Consider the following 20272-nt stretch of genomic DNA (forward strand, 5'->3'; position numbering starts at 1 on the left):
TGCTCTGTGAAAGGATAAATTGTGTTGTCACACACCTCTGACTTTGTTTTCTTTTTCCAAATCTCTTTTTTACTCTAACTTATAGGCAGACGTTTTCCATCCAATGCAGCTTAAGGTAAAGTGTGTAATTTCTTTGAAAAAAATTACAAATAAAAAAGACTAATATGCACTGAACATTCATCCAATATAAGACCAGAGACATTTATTGAGAACATAGAGACAAATTTTATTTATTGTTGCCTTTAAGGATACATATATTTTTAGTAAATTGCTTTCCATCTAAATGAGACTGTTCTCCAGCTGCACAGAGAGGTTTCAGTTGGTTCTGTTTACCTGGCACTACAGTAGCAATCTGAACAGGCCGAAACCCCTAGCAGCTCAAACAATGGCCTCTTTTACCACCAAAGACCACAGATCCCTGAGAAAGAAATGTCTCTATGTAACTCTATCAGCATCCAGTCTACCACAGCCTCAGCTTGCCAGACACTACAGACAATAGAGAAAGGGAATTATTGTTACAGGATATCTTTGTTGGTCACACTATAGTTTGTGTGTATTTCAGATAGAATATTGTGAGCTTTTGCATATGCCAGTCTCCCGTTGCTGCGTAATGTGCTCTCACACAAATAATTTAAAATTTTTTGCTGGCTAAGGGATGGAGTTACATTGGCAGGCCAGTCTCACTTTTTGAGAGCTTTCCTCTCCTCTCCTCTCCTCTCCTCTTACTTTCATTTTAAAGCCAGCAATATTCCCTTACAGCATATGTCTGACAGCCGGTACAAAAAATTATCACAGGTGCTCTAAGACACACCTTACTCTTTCTGCCTCCTTCTGTTTCTCTCTTTCAAATTTTAATGTGCATGTTCACACAGAGCTCATCATACTGTGTATGGAACAAAACGGCCATTTGTGCAACATAAACACACTTAATGTGGGGTAATTTACCAAATGCAGCAAGTATTAGTCACCATGCATACAGTCACTCCTACAAATAGGGCTGGTGGATACAGCTCTATTTTCTGATTAGTAACATTTATATTTAGTCATTTATAAGACACTTTTATCCAAAGTGAGGACCATAACAAGCAATTTCTCATACAAAATTTATGAATATCTGCAGTATCGTACTTCCAAGTTCCAAAAGACAGCATTAAATGGTATTCACCCACATCAAACGGCATTTTCGGATTCAGATGTACTGAAAGTTGTTACATGTTGATAATGTTATGAAAAACCGACTCAGCTTTTCAACTTGTCAGTGGCTTAAATAGCCCCCCAAATCCTAAATACATGGTTACATTATTGTATACAAACATGCACCAATCCTTCTTCAATGGCAGAGGCATGTGTCCTTTATCCTTACCATTGAAGGAGCTCTACATTTCAAAATGTGTGTGTATGTGCTACTAAGATAAAAAAGTGAAGAAATAATTGTTTTTGTAACTGAAAAAGGGGTGGGATGGAAAATAGGTTTGTCTCCCTTAAAATTACTTGATAAATTACTTCATTTGAGAATCTCAGCAACGCTCCATCTGTCTCTCCACCCTGCAGTGACTATAATGGGGAAATGGAGAGAGAGAGAGAAAGAACAGTATTAAATAATGAATGGCCGTATTGCTGGCTGAAAATAATAAATGGTGAAAGTGATAATAGTGGGGTCTATTCAGAGATGTGAGCTGTTGGAGACTGGCAGTTTTTTTTCACTTAAACAGATGCTGTGTTGTTGGAGAGCCTTTAAAGTCAACATGAACATGAAAAAAACAACAACAAAAAAAACAAAAAAACATGTTGGGCGAAACTTGATTTTATCCTATAGGAATTGAATTGTGAAAATCAGGTGTTCCATACCAGAAGGGAGCCAGATCTAAATGCAGCTACTCCCCCTCCTGAAACACCACTGGTACCTGTTGGTTGCAACATAAGTGGTCTTGGTGACACCAGCTGAATAGGAAAGTCATTTTAGAGGTGGAACAGGTAATTACATTTTGAGGAAAAATTACAAAAGCACACAAAATGGTCCCCAAAAGTTACCAGAAACCTCCTTTTTGGACGTTTGGGATCAACTTTAATTGGATTATTTTTTTATTATTATTCTTTTAAGGATAGAGTTAGGATGTGGGTGAGGATTAGTCTATAATAATTTTAGTTACCTTTATACAAAACAATATAAGTCTATGGTATTTCTTCATTAATATAGCTTTAGAGGTAAATGTGTGTGTGTGTGTTTTTGCATGTGTTTTCCTTTCTGATGGATGTGGAGGACTCTAATTCTCCTCATAGAAGTCTGAGAGCATCTACTGGTCAAGCACCTGAGCTCTCACTGCTTGTGACTGAAGAGTCACAGTGAGATGACTTCCTCTTAAAAAAAAGAGCGAAGAAAAACATACCCAACAGTAGACCAGCCACAGGCCATGAGGCCTCCTCTCAGACTGCATGCACTGAGAAAATGAAGCTTCTCTATCTTACAGCATTGAAAAGAGTGGGATATTGAAAATGGAGAATAAACTGCATGTTGCCCAGAGGTCAAATCTAACCTTCGAAACCAGGAACACCCAGTGGGGAAGGATGAGAGAGGGAGAGAGAGAAAGAAATAAGGATAGAAGAATGAATGTGGAGAGAGAGAGATAAGTAGAGCTATATGGTGGCAGGGGAAATTGAGGCAAAGGGCTGATGGAAATGAATGGAGAGATGGTCTCAGAACAGTGAAATCATGAGTGACATGAGGCAAGGAAAAAGATGGCAATGGAAGAGATAGAGTGTGAAAATATTTGAGCTGGAGAAAATCAGATGAGTGCAGGATACATGGGTGATGAAAATAGAAAAGAAGGGGAGAAAGATAGACAGATGAAAGGTCAGACACACAGGCCCTGGAGAGAGAGCGAGAGGGGAGTCCTGTCTGTCACACAGGAGGAGAGAGGGGGCACCCTGTGGACACTCATCCCCTTTACCTGCCTTGACACACACAACCAAAACAACCTTAGGACAACTTGATTTAATAGAAATAGGGGAGAACGGGTCTAGTTGTCACATTTAGAATATGAGATATATTACTGTTTAGATATTATTGCCCTAGAAAATATAATCATTTAAAAAGATAATAATAAGACGATATAATTTAACACACTTTAACTTGTATAGCAATGCGTGTTGTCACAATGGGAACCTGCTGTCTAAAACCGATTAGAAAAAAATAAATGTGAAATACAATAGCTATTACAAAAGTATGATGATATTGGAATAATTGTATCATGTGATAGGATTTAAAAAATCCAAATTTAGGACCGTTTTGAACTAGTTGTTTCAAACCAACATACTGTACAAAACCACTTTTAGAAACACTTGTGACTCACAATATTTTAGTTACTGTCATATAGCCACTGTGACAACTTCCCTGTTCATTGTGATAGATAGATTTAAGACCCTCGCTTGTATATGCATGGCAGTAGTCCTGTGGATAGACTGGATAGAGGTGAAATATGATGGACATGTTAGCAACATTCCCCTGCTAGACTCCCATGGGAAATCTCTCCCTCTCGTTCTCTCTTTCCCTGTGCGAGGGGTTTTTAACAGTTAAAGCAGTGTGATCCCAGTTCTCCTCTCTGCGGGACTGTAGTGTAGAGTGGCCTGCTAATATCACTTCCATTCTCCCTGCAGCCAGTGTGAGCCCTGCATATAAAACACACCTTCCTCAAGCAGACCAGGGGGCTTTTTACATTTACGATGCAGCTTAAGAAGGAAAATATATGCCAAGATCAAGTTCACGCAAACCAGCAGAGAGTTCAATGCAATTACACAAAGGTTAACTGCGTTAAGAGCAGGGAAACAGTGGCTTAAATTGTGTAGTCATGTCCTACAATGATACATGGAGCGTTAAATGAGAAAATGAATCTAAAAGTTTTTAAGCCAATTTAGAAGTTCAGATCATGTTGGTCTTGAGCTGGTGTATGTAAAAGCCATTTTATGCTTAGATGTTTGGAAGCCTGTGTTTCCTGTCTAGTTTTTGAATAGTTAATTTGGCTGGTGATGACACTGCCACAATCAGTGTGTCAGAGCAGGTTTGTGCTGCACTGTTAGAGCCCTGGTAATTAAAATCCTGCCGCAGTACCGATCGGCTGATTGCTAAGAAAAAACCAGAGGGACGAACGGATCAGGAAATCTGATTAGGTCTCTTCTCCGCAGGGTTCTGCCTGTGAGCCCTCTGAGACACCGTGGCCTGGCTTTGTAAATGCATGCACGCACACGTGTTTTGTGGATCAGCTTTTCAGCAACCTCAATCTCATAACCTGGCAACCAAAACAAAGCCTTTATCTCTTGTGAGCATGACCGCTCGCTGGGCACTATGTGTTTAGAGCAGAACAGGTTCTCATCCGCTCGTTAGTGACAGAAATGCCATATTAGTAGGATCAGTTGCCTGGTTGCAGTGGTACCTGATTATGAAGCCATCTGATGACCTCTTGTCTTTTCTTACCAGGAGAATTAATTTACTCTTTGCCCTTGTACTTGCTTAAAATGTTGGTTTTGATTGAGTGAGTCACCTCTGAATTAATCTGCAGTGGGAATTCACTAAGAAGGAGATGGGTCTACTGATTGTGTTGTTTGTTTACATGTTTTGATGTCATAAGATAGCACTGTGAGGAACATGGCCAAGTGTTTATGAACTGGTAATCTACTTTTTTGCTCGTGATTTGTGAAAGTGAAAAGTCATTATTGTTGTAGCACCTGTAGTGTTCATTTCTCCCTGGAAACTAACTGCACCATACATACAACAAGCAACGTAAAAATAATTTTGCAAACATGTAGGTATTGTAACCAGGTTGGGTATGTAAGGTTTTGATCTGAAATACAGTGCATTAAAGTGGCACAACTGTTAAGTGAATTTTGTCCTGAATATTTAATCTGCAGCCAAGACACACTAACCAATAGACTTTATTCCACACTGAAAAATTTTTGTTATTTGTTGCCTAATACTCAATGCTTACCGTGACGGCAGACAACAGCTTTTAGGACATGATCATCTTTAATTCCCCTGCTTTGTGTCAGCCCATTAAAAAGGTTCCTTTACAAAATTAGTTGCTTTCAGCTAAATATCGATGTTCCAGTTGCAAAGTGGGAATTTGCAGTTTTCTTTCAACATTGATTGACATTAAGAGACATCCCAGTCCACCCACTCTCTCTGTTTACTACAGCACACTAAAGCTCAGCCAATGGAGGTGTCGAAAACAAAGCAAACCTTCTTTCCATTTTCCTTGAATATAACTTGAATGGAACACGTCAAGAGCTCTCAGTGCGTAGAGAGTGCTGATGCACAGGTTCTGTCTGAAACTCTCCCGGGGGATTTTGTTTAAAAAATAAAACAATCGCTCAAAGTCTCTACACCCATTCGCTCACGGTAGCAAGGCCGATCTGTTTACAGTTGTTTATGTGCTGCTCTGTTTTTGCCAGGGTTTAAATGTCATAGATCAATATCTGCGCATCAGAGTAGCTCTTGCTTCTAAAGGAACTCCCGGGAGAGCATCTCAAACTGCCTTAATCACAGTGGCCTTCACCCAAACACTGCACGTGTCAGGTGTCCCATGAGTTTTTAGATAGGAAGTTTACTTGTCCTGTCAGATCTGCACCTCTGCAGCCAATGCTTTCTTATTGTTATTTGTAGTAACACAGTAAGCCCATTTACATGCGCAACAATATGCCGATAACTACCAAAAATCAGTTTATTCAAAAATTCTGACAATGGGAGAAAACCGTGTTTACAAGACACTTGAAATCATTGGTTATTCTTTGTTTTTGATGTCAAAATGTAAATTGTCATGAACGCCAGTAAAGGTGTTTACATGCAAAGTGAAATCAGTGTAATGTACAAAAATCTCTAGCTGTGTCGATCGGTTTATTCTTAAGCGGTTTATGACCTTACCCCAATTAAGGAAAGCTATTTGAGTTGTTTATATGGCCACACACATTTTCGGCTTAAGCTTAATCAGTTATGAACGTGCATGTAAACGCACATGTGACTTCTGCTCTGTGTGAACGGTGTGGGCTATCTCACACTGATATTGAAGTTAACAGAAGGAACATCTACCCAGTGACTGCAGCTTGTAGATGAACAGCATACGGAAAGATCACAAGACCGCTTTCACCAAGGTTAAATTTAGGGTTTGTGAAGAGTTCTCATACTCTTTTTTTTTTTTTTTTTTTTTTCTTTTCCTTTGTGAAATGTTTTAGATAACATTAGGCTTTAGTGAGGGCTGCCTTGTGCCTTCCAGTGAAAAAGTAAAGCATTCTCCCAAGATTGGTATTTACGTGGTTATGCCGATTATACTGAAATCAATGGCCATAGCTAGATGGAGAATAAAAATCAGAGTTTGAAAGGGCAGCCATTACCAGTTGAACGCCATGGGAGCGCAATATGAAGGATTTAATTGATTGGGGATTATATGAAAGTTGATTTTTTTCTAGTGAATTGTTTACACTCTTTGTGTGAAAAAAAACAAAACATTATCCAGATAATATCAACATGAGGTTTAGCACAGAATGGTTTACTTCCATTTGTGTAAAAAGATGTAGATATTATTCTCTTTTATGCATTCTTAGTATTTGCATAAATACAGTTTTTTTTTTTTTTTTTTTTTTTTTTTTTTTACATGACTGATCAACACCATTAGCCCTAATTTACAGTGATACCACTGGCCTGAAACAGGGCTTAAGTGCAAGTTGTTTTGAGCCAGAGGAAATTGCAGTTTCCATGGATGCTGGGCAGAGTTGTATCCGCATTATGAAACTGCAGAGCTCCTGTGGTTATGGCTTCTCTCATCACCTCCCCTTCTGTTTGCTGTTTGCTTAGCTGAGCTTAACCCCAGTCAGTTTGCAGTTCTCTATTATACTACCCTATTACAGTGGGGTGGTATTGTACCAATTAAATTTTTACTGAAAGCCATGTTACTTTTTAGGGATAATTAATTCATTAAACTAGGAAAACACATTAAGTGTTGCAAATGAGCAATTCTGTGATATTAACTTCATCTCTTTTATACTGAATAAAATAATAATAATAATAAAAAAAAGCTTTTAGTGGCAGGCACAATACCTTTGTGAAAATGATGAATAAAGAACTGTCAATGTTCTTTTTAGCTCATTTAGCCTTGACCATGCTGTATCAATTCTTTATCATTCATTTTGTAGCCTGACATTTCTCAGATGACTCTTTGCTGTTTTCACAACCCATTTGGGGGGGGGGTTGGTTGGTTGTGGGGCTGTGCAGTGGTTTCTAGAGGTTTCACAGAGCACATAACACATGGAGCACACATCTACTCAAATGATAAGAGTTATTCAAGATTAGTACTTTGACACCAGTGTGAACATTATGTTAACATACAATAATTGCAAAGCATTAAAGAGGAGGTATGTCACTTCAACAATTTTTCTTCCATCAAAATAGTGAGTGTGACATTGTAGGTGAAGTAGTGACAACTGTAAGATAATGTCAGAGTCATGGCTTAGCCCCAGAATTAAATCCAATTCATCGTTTGATTCACAGATTAACTGTGTAATCCAATCAGGATTTAAAGCATGTAATCCACTTTATTGATATTTAAATGAAATGCAGTAAATTGTATTGTTTTGTTCAAGGTTCAAGAATTATGAGAAGAGTGTATTGATGAACAACAACTCATTTCATAGAGAGCAAAGCCAGAGAGCACATTACTCTATGCACATAATACATGATCATATGTGTTTACTGGTTGAAAAGCCATATCTTCTTTTACATTTTGAATAAAATGATGATTATAGCATAGACCTAAACACTTGTTTAAAATGATGAACATTTAGTCTAACAATGATTTTATAACAGTGTAATAATTTGTCTGTAAACATGAACTAATACACAGCTACTTAAATTAATAGTGTGAATTTAACCTTTCTACATTCCTTTATTGTCCCATGACATATTTTACCTTGTATGTGTGTTGTAGTGGGTTTATTTATAATGACGCAGTGCAGAAAGCCATAATGTCTTTTTATATGTATCTCTGATCAGATTCTCTCCTTTCTTTCCTCCCTCAGCCCTTTAGCCTCTCCATGTTAACGCTAACAGACATGCTAGTAGTCTTCTCCTGTGGCTAATTTGTTTAGCTGCAGTTTTGAAAATGCCCATCCAATTCACCCAGTCCCTCCAGTGGCTTGGGATCTGTTGGCCCACTCTTTTTATCTCTCTTGGAGCTCGACCGGGGCTTCACAAGACCCTCTGCAGTTCATTCTTCCACTGTCCACACGCGACCATCCCTAACACTGCAGCCCTGCCTGGCTGAAACCCAATCCCAGCCAAATTAACCAGCCCGATGCAGGGAGATTAGATAACCCTCTTGCTGAATAAGTCCTTGGCCCGTGTGGAGGGTTTTCGCTTTCTTCCCCTTCTGCTTTTCTGTTCTTTTGTTTCTTCTTTTTTCTCCCTTTTGTTTTTTACCCTCAGCACACAAAGGGCCCCAGAGAAAGTTGTGCTGAGCAAGAGGACACTTTAAACATTATAGAGACATAGACAAAGAGAGAGAGCTCTTTACACTGGTGGCACACAATCAAAAGAAGGGAAATTGTTTTAAATGTCTCTTGTGGTGTGTAAGATGATCTTAGGTTGACAGAACTTGTGATCTGATGGGACACTAGGCCATAAACCCAAAGATAAAATGGTTTATTCTGATGGGAATGGATTTGATACCTCCTTTAGTGTGAAAAGGAAAAGGATATTGCTGATTCATGTCATAATGGGTTATCAGGTGTATTGTAATGTTTAATGGCATGTATGTACACTTAAGTTCTCACAGGCCCTCTTAGTGGGAAGATATTTTGTACATGTGTGTGTGGTTGAAAGGGGTAGTCCAGAGGTAGGGTAAGGTTATATCAAGATGCATCTTCACTGGAGCAGTGTGTGCGTGCACATTTGCATCATAAACAGCAGATGTTCAGATATAGTCATGAGACCTCCATCGCTACAGTCCAACTGTGTAAGGATGTTCCTGTTTTCTGCTGAGCCAGCAATTTATGGCACAGAATGTCCCCTACAGCTGTCTAACAACTTAACAACTCTTTTTAACTTCCCCTCTGCTTCATTCTGTCTCTTTCATGCTAATGGTGGAGTAACACAGTCTCTTTTTTTCTCTTTCCTTTTAGATTCGGGTTGATGGTCCTTCTCACAGTGCTTTACAGTATGAAACCATTCAAGTCGTTGACAACGGACCAATACTGCGAGACATGGCCTTTTCTGCCGATAAGCATTTCCTGTATGTGATGTCGGAATCACAGGTTAGTCACTCTTTTTGCTCATATCTGCATCACAGTGTTCATTTACAGAGCACATAGAGGCTGGGAAGGGAGATAAGAGGGAAATAAAATTACACCAGTTTCTGATTAACGTGGTTTCACTTACTGTAATTACAGCTTGAGAGGTGTGGTAGAGAGAGCAGTACATTTTACATTAAAAAAAGGTGACAGGTGATGGATTGTTGGATTAGACTTTTACACACTCTGTGTCCAAAATACCCACACAATTTACACATTAGGATGTGCTGGCTGAAAATGGCCCCAATCGGTGTAATGGATAGAGTAGATTTGGCTCCGTCTGGATATCTTTAGCACTACTGAAGCTTGTAAATCTCGACATCAGAAAAACCATTGCATGCTCTTAGTGCTGTACAAATAGGCTTACTCACATGTCTTGTAAAATAAATAATCCTTTAGGCACTAGGCAAAAAGATATCTACGGTCACAGAGAGTCTGTGCCAGCCACACCGTTTTGATCATTACACTGTAAAAAGTGGTAACATGCAGTTGTTACCGTAAATTTCTATTTCTCTTTGTTCTAACCCTTAAAATTACTTTCGCTGGTGTAAACTATTACATTTTAAACTTTTCCTGTATAGTTGTACAGTAGTTGTAAACCATCTTGTCTGCTACATGAATCAAAATGACACCTAAAGGGTTTCCTGATGCGCTCATTTATTATGTGATCTATGACCTCCAACCTCTGCGCCGCTCAGTAATATGATAAGCCCAAACACTCTGGATTTATGGCTTCTCTCACTCTCTCACTCACACACACACAAACGGCAAGTGCATTTTAAGTAAACCGATACTTAGTTGGAATATCAGTGGCAAATTCAAGGTGCCATTTTACCCACAAATCCTTTTACTTCAATACAAAGCTACTCTAATGCCAGAATCAGGCCAGAAAGCAGTTGTTCAGCCAATGTCAAGACTTACAGCTATAGCTATAAATCTGTTGTACTACACTAGCAGTGTTGGTCAGTGGGCTACATCCTGGGATTTTGGGCACAGTCCAGGTAGAGCTACCCAATCACATTGTCTGGACACAGCTTATAAACTGCACTAGCCTGTAAAAGGATACCAGTGGATAGTTTAGTTAAAAGGACAAGCTTGGGTGTGGTGGAACGAGATGCCAGATCCCCTTTTGTTTTGTAGACAATTTCCCCCTGCACACTATTTGCTCCATTATTGGACATTTTATGTTTATTATTATTTCTAATAAATGCCTCTCGGAGGCTTGACGCCACACCCACTGTGTCTGTCTCTTGCTCACCCCGCCACACTGGGCAAACTGCCTTTTAAATACCTCACCTAAATCTTCCATTATACCATTCAACCAGTCAAGCTGAATCAAGTTGCATACATTTTTATGATTTTTCACCTGGATACAGAAGTGCAACTAGTATCTAGGATTTTGAGATCACTCTCAACAACTTTAGCTATGCTATAAACATTATTCAAGCTAAATTAAAAACAACCTGGTCTAATTTTGAAAACGTGACTCTACATACATATTTGCAAAACTTGTTAAACATGTCTCCAGGTACAATTCTTTGCAGTTTTCAGGAGGAATGAACACTAGAGGTGCTACAACAACTTAGTGTTTTATTCACTTTCACTAAAATCATGAATTTAATGGCTGATTATAACTTTATAAATACTTATTTTTCTTTTTATTACTCATACCCTGCTGTTTTATGAGATCAACACACTTTTACTCTAACGCATCTTTCGAAAAACAATACATTTTAATACTTTTATTGCTCACTTACATATATACACTTATTCCAACACACATAGCTTGTGTGGTAGCTCACCTGATTGGGTGTCCGAGACTGCGGTTCAAGACTAGCCATGATGTCAAGCTGACATGTGACATTACAGAGTTATTGAAGCAGCATGAAATGATGTGGTTGCTTCAAAAACTGTGCTTTTTCATTTCACTTCTGCATCTCTGCACACTAATGGTTAAGTTTAGGCGTTGAATGGGTAAGGATGTCTTTTTTAAATGACTCCTTTATATTTTAAAACACTATAGGTTAGGTTGAAGCAAAGGTTTTAGGTAAGGGAGATATGTTTTAAAAAAAAAAAAAAAATTCACCTTAAAACTGCGGCGGAATACAGCACATCAATTTTGAATTGCAAAAATGTTGTCATGTTCACATAAATTTCATGAGACCAGGCTGATTAAAAAATTACTTGCACACAAGTAATGGCCTAGTCTTCTGGGAAAAGAAAGATAGGCTGTGTCTCATTTGGAAGGCTGCAGTATACCGAGTGTCCTCCTTTAAACAAGCCTCGTTTAAACAAGACGGACTTCGTAGGACAAACGGAAATGGAACAGAACATGGTTGCAATGACAGCACGCCACTCTTTAACAAGTGCAAGCGCTTTGAGTGAGAAGGGAACAAAGTCCCTCAGGAAGGGAATGCATGAGGTACATTTTAGGAGAGCTATAATGATGTAAAGAGAAAAGAAAATAGATTTTACAAGTGTACTTTTAGTCTAATACTTTATTTTAATTATATATTAATATAATTATACATATTATATACTCTGCAACCATCTACTGAGGTACTTCAACCTGGGAATTAACATTCCTTGTGTTTGAACATCATATTTACGGGCAAATTGGCGTAATTTTTTTAGACATTTCTGTTGAAGCAAATAATTGTGGATTGTGAGTGCCCACGAAGGATATACCTCATGCATCCTCCGAATTCCCATGAAAGACCTCCGGAGGACGTAGCCTTCCAAACGAGACACAGCCATAGTGTGTTCTTTGACAGGGATAAATACCAGAGCTGGACCTGTGGTGTTCTGCCAGTGAATAATCTCACCCTGTCGCAATTAGCCTATTAGCCCAGTTAGAGAGTTGTCGTCTGGTTTCTGTTTTGTCCCAAACATCAGGGGATCACATCTACTGGGGAATCATGCATATATTTGGAAGCTATTTAGTGAACATGTATTGTGTCTTCCCACTTGTAATTCTGTCCTCCCTACAGTACACACACATTGAGCTTTAACTAGAACTGTTTTAAAATTTAATTATCTGTGGTGTAATGTTTGACTCTGTCACACTGGAGTTTGTACAGATTCTGATCTTACTCCACTTTTCATCTCACTGTTTATACTTTGCTGTTAATAAAAGGGGAAATATTAGACATGTCATTTTGTTTTGTTTCTTTCTATGTTGGTCTCTCTCTGTCTGTTTCACACACCCTCACAGTTTCTCTCTTGCTCTGCTTGAGATGTTCACATTAATATTTATGGCTCATAACAAAATGCAGAAAATGTTTTTGCACTCAGAGCCGCTGCATCTGCTCCATGCTTGCACATCGTTCCAAAACCTAGTGAGCTGCCTATACAAAGGCAGCATTTTAAGGCATCAAAGGGACACTTCCCAAAGTTGCAAAGCAGTTCTAAAAGGTAGGCATCTTAATTATCCTGCCTCCTATGATTCTTCTTTTATTCAAATTCTAAGGGAGAATTGCATGTATCCTTCACAATGAAGGCAATGCCAGGATGTGCTGCAATGAGTTCAGTGAAATAAATCCATGATGGCGGACAAAGCGGGAGAAATGTCATTATATAGAAACATATAATTCACTTAATACTAAAAGTATTGCTAAAATTGACTATTTAACCCAATGTTTTGTGTGTACTGTGTGCTTTGCTTATTTAGGGAGTTTTGTTGTTAGCTTACATGCTAACATCAGACTCTGTTGGAATCAATTGTAAGTGGAGTATCCCATGCTCTTGGCTTGTGGAGCACTATTTGTGAGTTGAGTTTTCCAAACCAGTCACTAATGAGGTTCCATTATTGTTAGGATGCCTTAGAAGTCAGCTGCCTACACTCACTGAGCACTTTATTAGGAACACTATGGTCCTAATAAAGTGCCTGACGGGGTCTTCTGCTGTTGCAGCCCATCCACCTCAAGGTTCGACATTTTGTGCATTCTGAAATGCTATACTGCTTACTACAATTGTACAGAGTGGTTATCTGAGTTACCGTAGCCTTTCTGTCAGCTCGAACCAGTCTAGCCATCAACAAGGTGTTTCCGTCCACAGAACTGTCACTCACTGGATGTTTTTTGTTTTTGGAACCATTCTGAGCAAACTCTAGAGACTGCAGTACATGAAAATCCCAGGAGATCAGCAGTTACAGAAATGCTCAAACCAGCTCGTCTGGCACCAACAATCATGCCACGATCAAAATCACAGAGATCACATTTTTCCCCATTCTGATGGATGATGTGAAAGTTTATTGAAGCTCCTGACCCATATCTGCATGATTTTGTGCATTGCACTGCTGTCACATGATTGGCTGATTAGATAATTGCATGAATATGTATGTGTACAGGTGTTCCTAATAAAATGTTCAGTGAATGTATATAGGCAGTAGGCAGCAAGGCAGCTCACTTGCTTTTGGAATAGTTCTACTCTCTCACACACACACACACACACGTACCATACAAAACATGTACCTCTTATAACACTCTGTCACCCTTTCATTTACCTCAAACACTCTCACACACACACACACTTATCTGGAGTGTGTGTGTTGTAGTCTTTTTGGTGGTACTGTGGTTATGTCACAGTTTTATGATAAAGCTTAAGGTGGCTGTTTGGAAAAATGTAATGAAACACGTAAAAGAAACAATGTTTCTTTTGCTTTGCAATTGATTAAGCTTGTGCACAAAAAAAACAATACATGTTTAGTGTATTATGGAACAATCATGAGCAGAAACACAAACTTGCATACAACTCTATACAAATTCCCTGCGGCAAAGCAGAACAGAAAAACAAGAACAGTAGATCAATAATCTCCTGCTGGTCCAGCCTTGAAGAGAGAGAATGAAAGAGAGACAACGAGAATGAGAGGTGTTTGTAGGCAGGCTGTTGATAGTGTTTTGGAGATGTGGAGGCCTGTGTTTCATGTGTGATTATGGCTTATTGGTTGAAAAGAGCTCACTGTAACGTAGGCTGGCACTGGCAATGACAAAGATGATGACGATGAAGTGAAGAACCCAAGTGCAATTTTATTAACAAAAGTGAGATCCAATAAACCCCAACTACAAACGTGAATAAAACATAAACATGAACTTGACTTGACTTAAACTTGACATGACATGAACTATCCCACAAAGTTACATTAACACAATACCTGACAATGGACAATGGCAAACATGAGGGTTAAATATGTGGACATGGGAGAACACATGACAAAGATAACCAATGGACTCTAAACAAGATAACAAGACAATAAACCAATGAAAACAATACACATGAACATGGAGGGAATCATGAAATCACATGACCAGGGGACCACATGAAATGAAACAGGAAATATATTTTCAATATAAAAGACGTGAAAAACATGAACCAACAGAATAAACATGATATATCCCCCTCACATGACATATCCCCTCCACACGTAGCTTGGCAAGACATGGCATGGGGCGTGGCCTGGTGAGTGTGGGACCAGGACAGAGCCAATGGAAAGTAGGGCGCTGAGAGACTCGAGGGGCGGAGCCATGGAAGGCGGGGCCGTGAGAGACTTGAGGGGCAACACAAGGGAACTTGGTGCCCGGAGAGTAGCCGACGGCTCGAAAGCTATGGTGGAGCCGGAGGTTCGGAGGACCGAGGTGGAGCTGGGGGATCGGAGGACAGAGGCGGATCCGGTGGGACTGAGGACCAAGGCGGAGCCATAGGGAAGGAGGTCCTCGGTGAAGCCGCAGGCTCGGATTAACGAGGCGAAGCTGTGGGATTGGTGAGCTCAGGTGGAGCCAGGTGACTGACTGACCAAGGCAGAGCTGGAGGGATGAGGGACCCCGGAGAAGCTGATTGGCCGAAGGACCACGGTGGAGCCGAAGGGACATAGAGCCAAGGTGAAACTGAGGGATCGGAGGACCAAGGCAGAGTCCAGGGCTCGGAGGGTCTAGGCGAAGTCAGGGGATCGGAAGTTCCCCTTGTCTGATCATGAGGAAGAGTCCATAGGGTGGGTACAAGGGCGGGAACCATCTCCAGGTCCAATAGCTCAGATGTGGCTATGACATGGCATGGAGCAGACTCAGGCGTGGCTGTGACATGGCATGGAGCGGACTCAGGCGTGGCTGTGATATGGCATGGAGCAGGCTGAGGCGTTGCCATGACATGGCATGGAGCAGGCCGAGGCGTTGCCGTGACATGGCATGGAGCAGGCTGAGGCGTTGCTGTGACATGGCATGGAGCAGGCCGAGGTGTTGCTGTGACATGGCATGAAGCAGGCCGAGGCATTGCTGTGACATGGCATGGGGCAGACTCAGGATCCGGGGCAAAAGATGGCACTAGCTCAGCGACCATGATGTGGAACTGGCTTGGCGGCCATGACGTGGAACTCTGGCTCGGCGATCATGACGTGGAACTCTGGCTCGGCGGCCATTATGTGGAACTCTTGCTTGGCATCCGCCTCCCCCATAGTGAACGTAGAACCAATAATCTGCAGGGCAAGGTCGATATACTGAGCCAGGCTGTGGATACTCTGACTGTCTGGCATCAGAGAAGAGATTGGCTCATTCAGTCCAAAATGGAAAATGTCTTTGAGGGCGACCTCATTAAAGTCCACCTGGCAGGCCAGAGCGCAGAAGTCCTCCACATAATCCTCCAGGGGACGATTCCCCTGACGTAGGCGTAGGAGTGGGATTGCTGGGTTTATTTTGGTCGATCAGGTATTCTGTAACGTAGGCTGGCGCTGGCAATGACAAAGACGATGACGATGGAGTGAAGAACCCAAGTGTATTTTATTAACAAAAGTGAGATCCAGTAAACCCTAACTACTAACATGAATAAAACATAAACATGAACTTGAGAGCAGTGGTAGCTCAGCGGTTAAGGCTCTGGGTTACTGATCAGAAGGTCGGGGGTTCAAGCCCCAGCACCGCCAAGATGCCACTGTTGGGCCCTTGAGCAAGGCCCTTGACCCTATCTGCTCCAGGGGCGCCGTATCATGGCTGACCCTGCACTCTGACCCCAGCCTAGCTGGGATATGTGAAAAAGAAGAATTTCACTGTATATGTGCAAATGTATAATGTGTGATAAATAAAGATAATTATTATTATTATAATTATTATAATTGACTTGATATAAACTTGACATGACATGAACTATCCAACAAAGTTACATTAACACAATACATGACAATGGACAATGGACAATGTCAAACATGAGGGTTAAATACTTGGACATGAGACAACACATGACAAAGATAACCAATGAACACTAAGAACTCTAAACAAGATAACAAGACAATAAACCAGTGAAAACAATACACATGAACAGGGAGGGAAACATGAAATCAAATGACCAGGGGACCACATGACATGAAACAGGAACTAGATTTTCCTAGACATGAAAAACATGAACCAACAGAATAAACATGACACTCACGTTATGCTGGGGTTCGAAAGTCCACGGTCCCGTCACAGCATTAGCCACTGCTGAAGTCAGCTGCGGCCAGCACGGCCGGTGTGTGTATGTGTACGGCATTGAGAAATTGTACCCAAAGAGAGATCAAAGCCTGTTGATATCCTTGTTATATTAGATGTTTACACACACGCACTGTACATAGAAAAGGGTGGTTGTCAGGGTGTTGCTATGCATTTGCTAGTGTGTTTTGAGTGGTTTTTAGCATGTTGCAATGCTAAGTGGTTGCTTACTGGCCAATGTCAAAAGAGCCCACCCCCAAATGTCTGTTATTCTGCTTTCTATAACAAGGGTTTTGCTCATTCTATATCAACCTGACAAAAATCATTATAATCCACCAGCAAACACCACTAATTCAAATTCTGTACATAATTATACACACTATATGCACTATGTATTAGAGGTGCACGATTAATCATTAAAAGATCGCGATCTCGATTCAGACACCCACGCGATCTCATTTCTAAATAACAACGATTCTGCAATGGATAGTAACATTCCCGTGGCATGCCTTTGTAAGGCGGTCAAATTTAAATGAGAAATTCACTTCAAGACACGTTTTTAAATGTTGATCTTTTAAACTTTAAATGGCATCTACAAAACACAGTGCTCCTGCACGAGACGCTGAATAAATTAAAACGTAACAGCCAAAGACGTTTGTCCAGCACAGTGCTTTACAAACTGCAGGGTGCAGCCACGATTAGCTAGGAGTGTGACGGAATCTCTGCTCAATTCAATATTTTAATAGCCACCGAACGATGCTAAAATAAATACCGGCATTACCCAGATCTGACTAAATTCACTACCTGTGAGCTGTTTGATTACAGCCGGCTACTCTCCAATGCTCACATGTGTGTGTCTGCCCATGCGCTTGTCTCGTAATGAATGCAGGACTCCTGCATGAGACTCTGCACTGTTTTTAATACCCCTCTTTAGGCAATATTAATGTTAACACAGCTGTTAATGAATTACAAGTGTAAACAGACAGGATTAAATCTGCACTGTCTTGACAAGATATTAAAGCAAACACAGACGTTAATGTATAAGCAGATGAGAAAAAAGTGTTAGATCTGTGTGATGTCTAAATGTATATAAGCTGCATGTTGTCTGTTATAGGCATTTAGGCATTCTTACTGCATCAAATCAGTATTAATGTATATATAATTATCACACAGTAAAGAGTGTCAAATACTTAAGCATTTTGCATTAAATTACTTTTTTAAGGTTTTTATATTATAATTTTTTTCATGTTTAATTACTGTTGCTGAAACACTTAAAGCACTATTTACACTGTTCTCTATTTAATTACAGGCTCTTGAATAATTCCTTTAAAATCTTGAAGCTATTTTAACAAGAAACACTGAAGGCACATTGTTTGAATTTAAATTGTTAATATTTTTTTTTAATTAGTAAAATAAGTGTTTTATTGCATATTTGCCTAACAGTGCAAAACTAAGTTAACATAAATCTGTTAATGAAGCTTTTTTCCGCTCGTTTTTGCTTTTTACTTGACATGTGAAAAACAGACTAAATTGTTTTGATTTATTTTGTATGCACTTTTTTAACAGAATTATTTATTTATTTATTTATTTTGGAATAATAACAAGGTGCTGTTTAGTTGTAATATATTTGTTGCACCCTCTTGTGGAATTAGGACATTTAAAATTTATATATTTGATTTACAGCTTTATTGCATTTTTGTCAGAACCTTTACTACATTAAATGTTACTTTGTTTAGTACCCTTATGTTCAGGTTTTGTAAATCACAAGCATTTTTTTCTTCAGAATCATGAGAGAATTGTGATCTTTATTCTAAGCAAAAAAATCGTGATTCTCAATTTATCCAGAATTGTGCAGCTCTACTATGTATCCAATTTACACAATGTACAGAAAGGTATGTACTGTCAATTTATGTTTACCATTAGAGATGTATAAAAGGGGACAAAGTGATGCTTTTGTGCAATGAAGTATGTGTGAATGTACAGTAAATGTCTGTCAATACCACATTTACCTTTACTCATCACTCTCTTTTTGCTTTCCTTTCTTTCCCGCCATCCTTGCTCTCTTCCTCTCTCTTTCTAATTAATCCCCTGATTATCCTTCTAATGAAATCTGGCTACTTTCTTGTATCATTTTAAACAGCATGCTAAATCATGCGTAGCATAATGCGTCTTTTTTTTTCTCTCTCTCCCTCTCTCTCCCTTTTTCTCCCCAATTTTAGCATGCCCAATTCCCAATGCGCTCTTAAGTCCTCAGGGTGGCGTAGGACAAATCTCAGTTGCCTCCGCATCTGAGACCATCAATCTGCGCATCTTATCACGTGGCTTGTTGAGCGTGTTACAGCAGAGACCTAGCGCTTGTGGAGGCTCGCACTATTCTCCGCGGCATCCACACTCAACTCACCATGTGCCCCACTGAGAGCGAGAGCCACATTATAGCGACCACGAGGAGGTTAACCCAACATGACTCTGCCCATCTTAGCAACCGGGACAATTGGTTGCTTAGTAAGCCAGACTGGAGTCACTCAGCATGCCCTGGATTCAAACTTGTGACTCCAGTTGTGGTGATAAATGCGTCTTTTTAAAGAAAGAGGCCAGACTGTCTGTTGAGAGTGATGCAGATTACAGTTATGAGAGCTTACAGCTAATTATTGCGTGTGGCTTTTTGTCCACGTTTGTCATCCTTTTATGGCAAACGTGGACAAAAAAAAAGTGTTTTTTTTAATTGTAACTTTAGACAATGTCAATGTCAGCAGTGTGTGTGGTCAGATGGACATCTGTGAGAGGTAATGACAGAGGTCTCTGCTATAGTTCCTCCTGCATCAAATGAATGATGGGGAGGTTCAGAGCTCAATGGATTTACACAAATTGCCGGTCTTGGCACATTAAAGCCTTTTGTTCTGTCAGTACAATACAAATGGGAGTTGTTTTCTTCTCTACCACAGTTTACTGTCATTTTACACAGATTTTTGGATCGCTCTTTTGTGCGAAACGCGTCAGAGGTGAGCGTGTACACCTGAGCTTTGATCTGCCAGGGAAAGTTGAGTCTGCAATTTAAGACAAGTGTTGCTTCAATGGCTTCATTTGAATCTAAAGAATCAATGCTAGTTTTTGCCATTTTCAGGGAAATTAAATTGATTTTCTGTCTCTCTGTGTTTCTCATAACAGCAATATGTCACAGTGCATCATGGGTATTGCCTGGGTGGGTGGCTTCTCTACACTCTCATGCTCGTGGCATATTCATAATTCATGAAGGGCAAGTTGAAACTGCAGGTATTATAAGTGTTAATAATTTAAAGTGTGGCACACACCAGCCAAACAGCTCAAAATAAGGATGGGAGTCAGCAGGGACCTGATGATACGATGTTATATCAATTTATTTGGTCGTGATTTGATAATATGGCACTTCTTTATGTATAGTGTATTCAAAACTGATTGCGATCTCATTTCTCATTCATCGTCATTGGCCTTCAGTGGTTTGGGAAAAACGTTCTGAG

General features: G+C 39.9%; 1 protein-coding gene across 3 annotated transcripts in view; it reads left to right on the forward strand.

Annotated features, from left to right (window-relative positions):
• The window catches only part of LOC127435092 (plexin-A4-like), a 309230-nt gene that overhangs the window by 153896 nt on the left and 135062 nt on the right, over positions 1-20272 (forward strand). For 2 of the 3 annotated variants that reach the window (XM_051688268.1, XM_051688269.1), the window contains exon 4: positions 9160-9291. In XM_051688268.1, the coding sequence (XP_051544228.1) occupies positions 9160-9291 (132 nt within the window). Of the gene's footprint in view, positions 1-9159; positions 9292-18997; positions 19125-20272 lie in introns of those variants that run through there. The other variant, XM_051688270.1, reaches the window with a different exon arrangement.

Source organism: Myxocyprinus asiaticus, chromosome 45, assembly GCF_019703515.2.
Source record: "Myxocyprinus asiaticus isolate MX2 ecotype Aquarium Trade chromosome 45, UBuf_Myxa_2, whole genome shotgun sequence".
In the NCBI taxonomy this organism is placed as follows: domain Eukaryota; kingdom Metazoa; phylum Chordata; class Actinopteri; order Cypriniformes; family Catostomidae; genus Myxocyprinus; species Myxocyprinus asiaticus.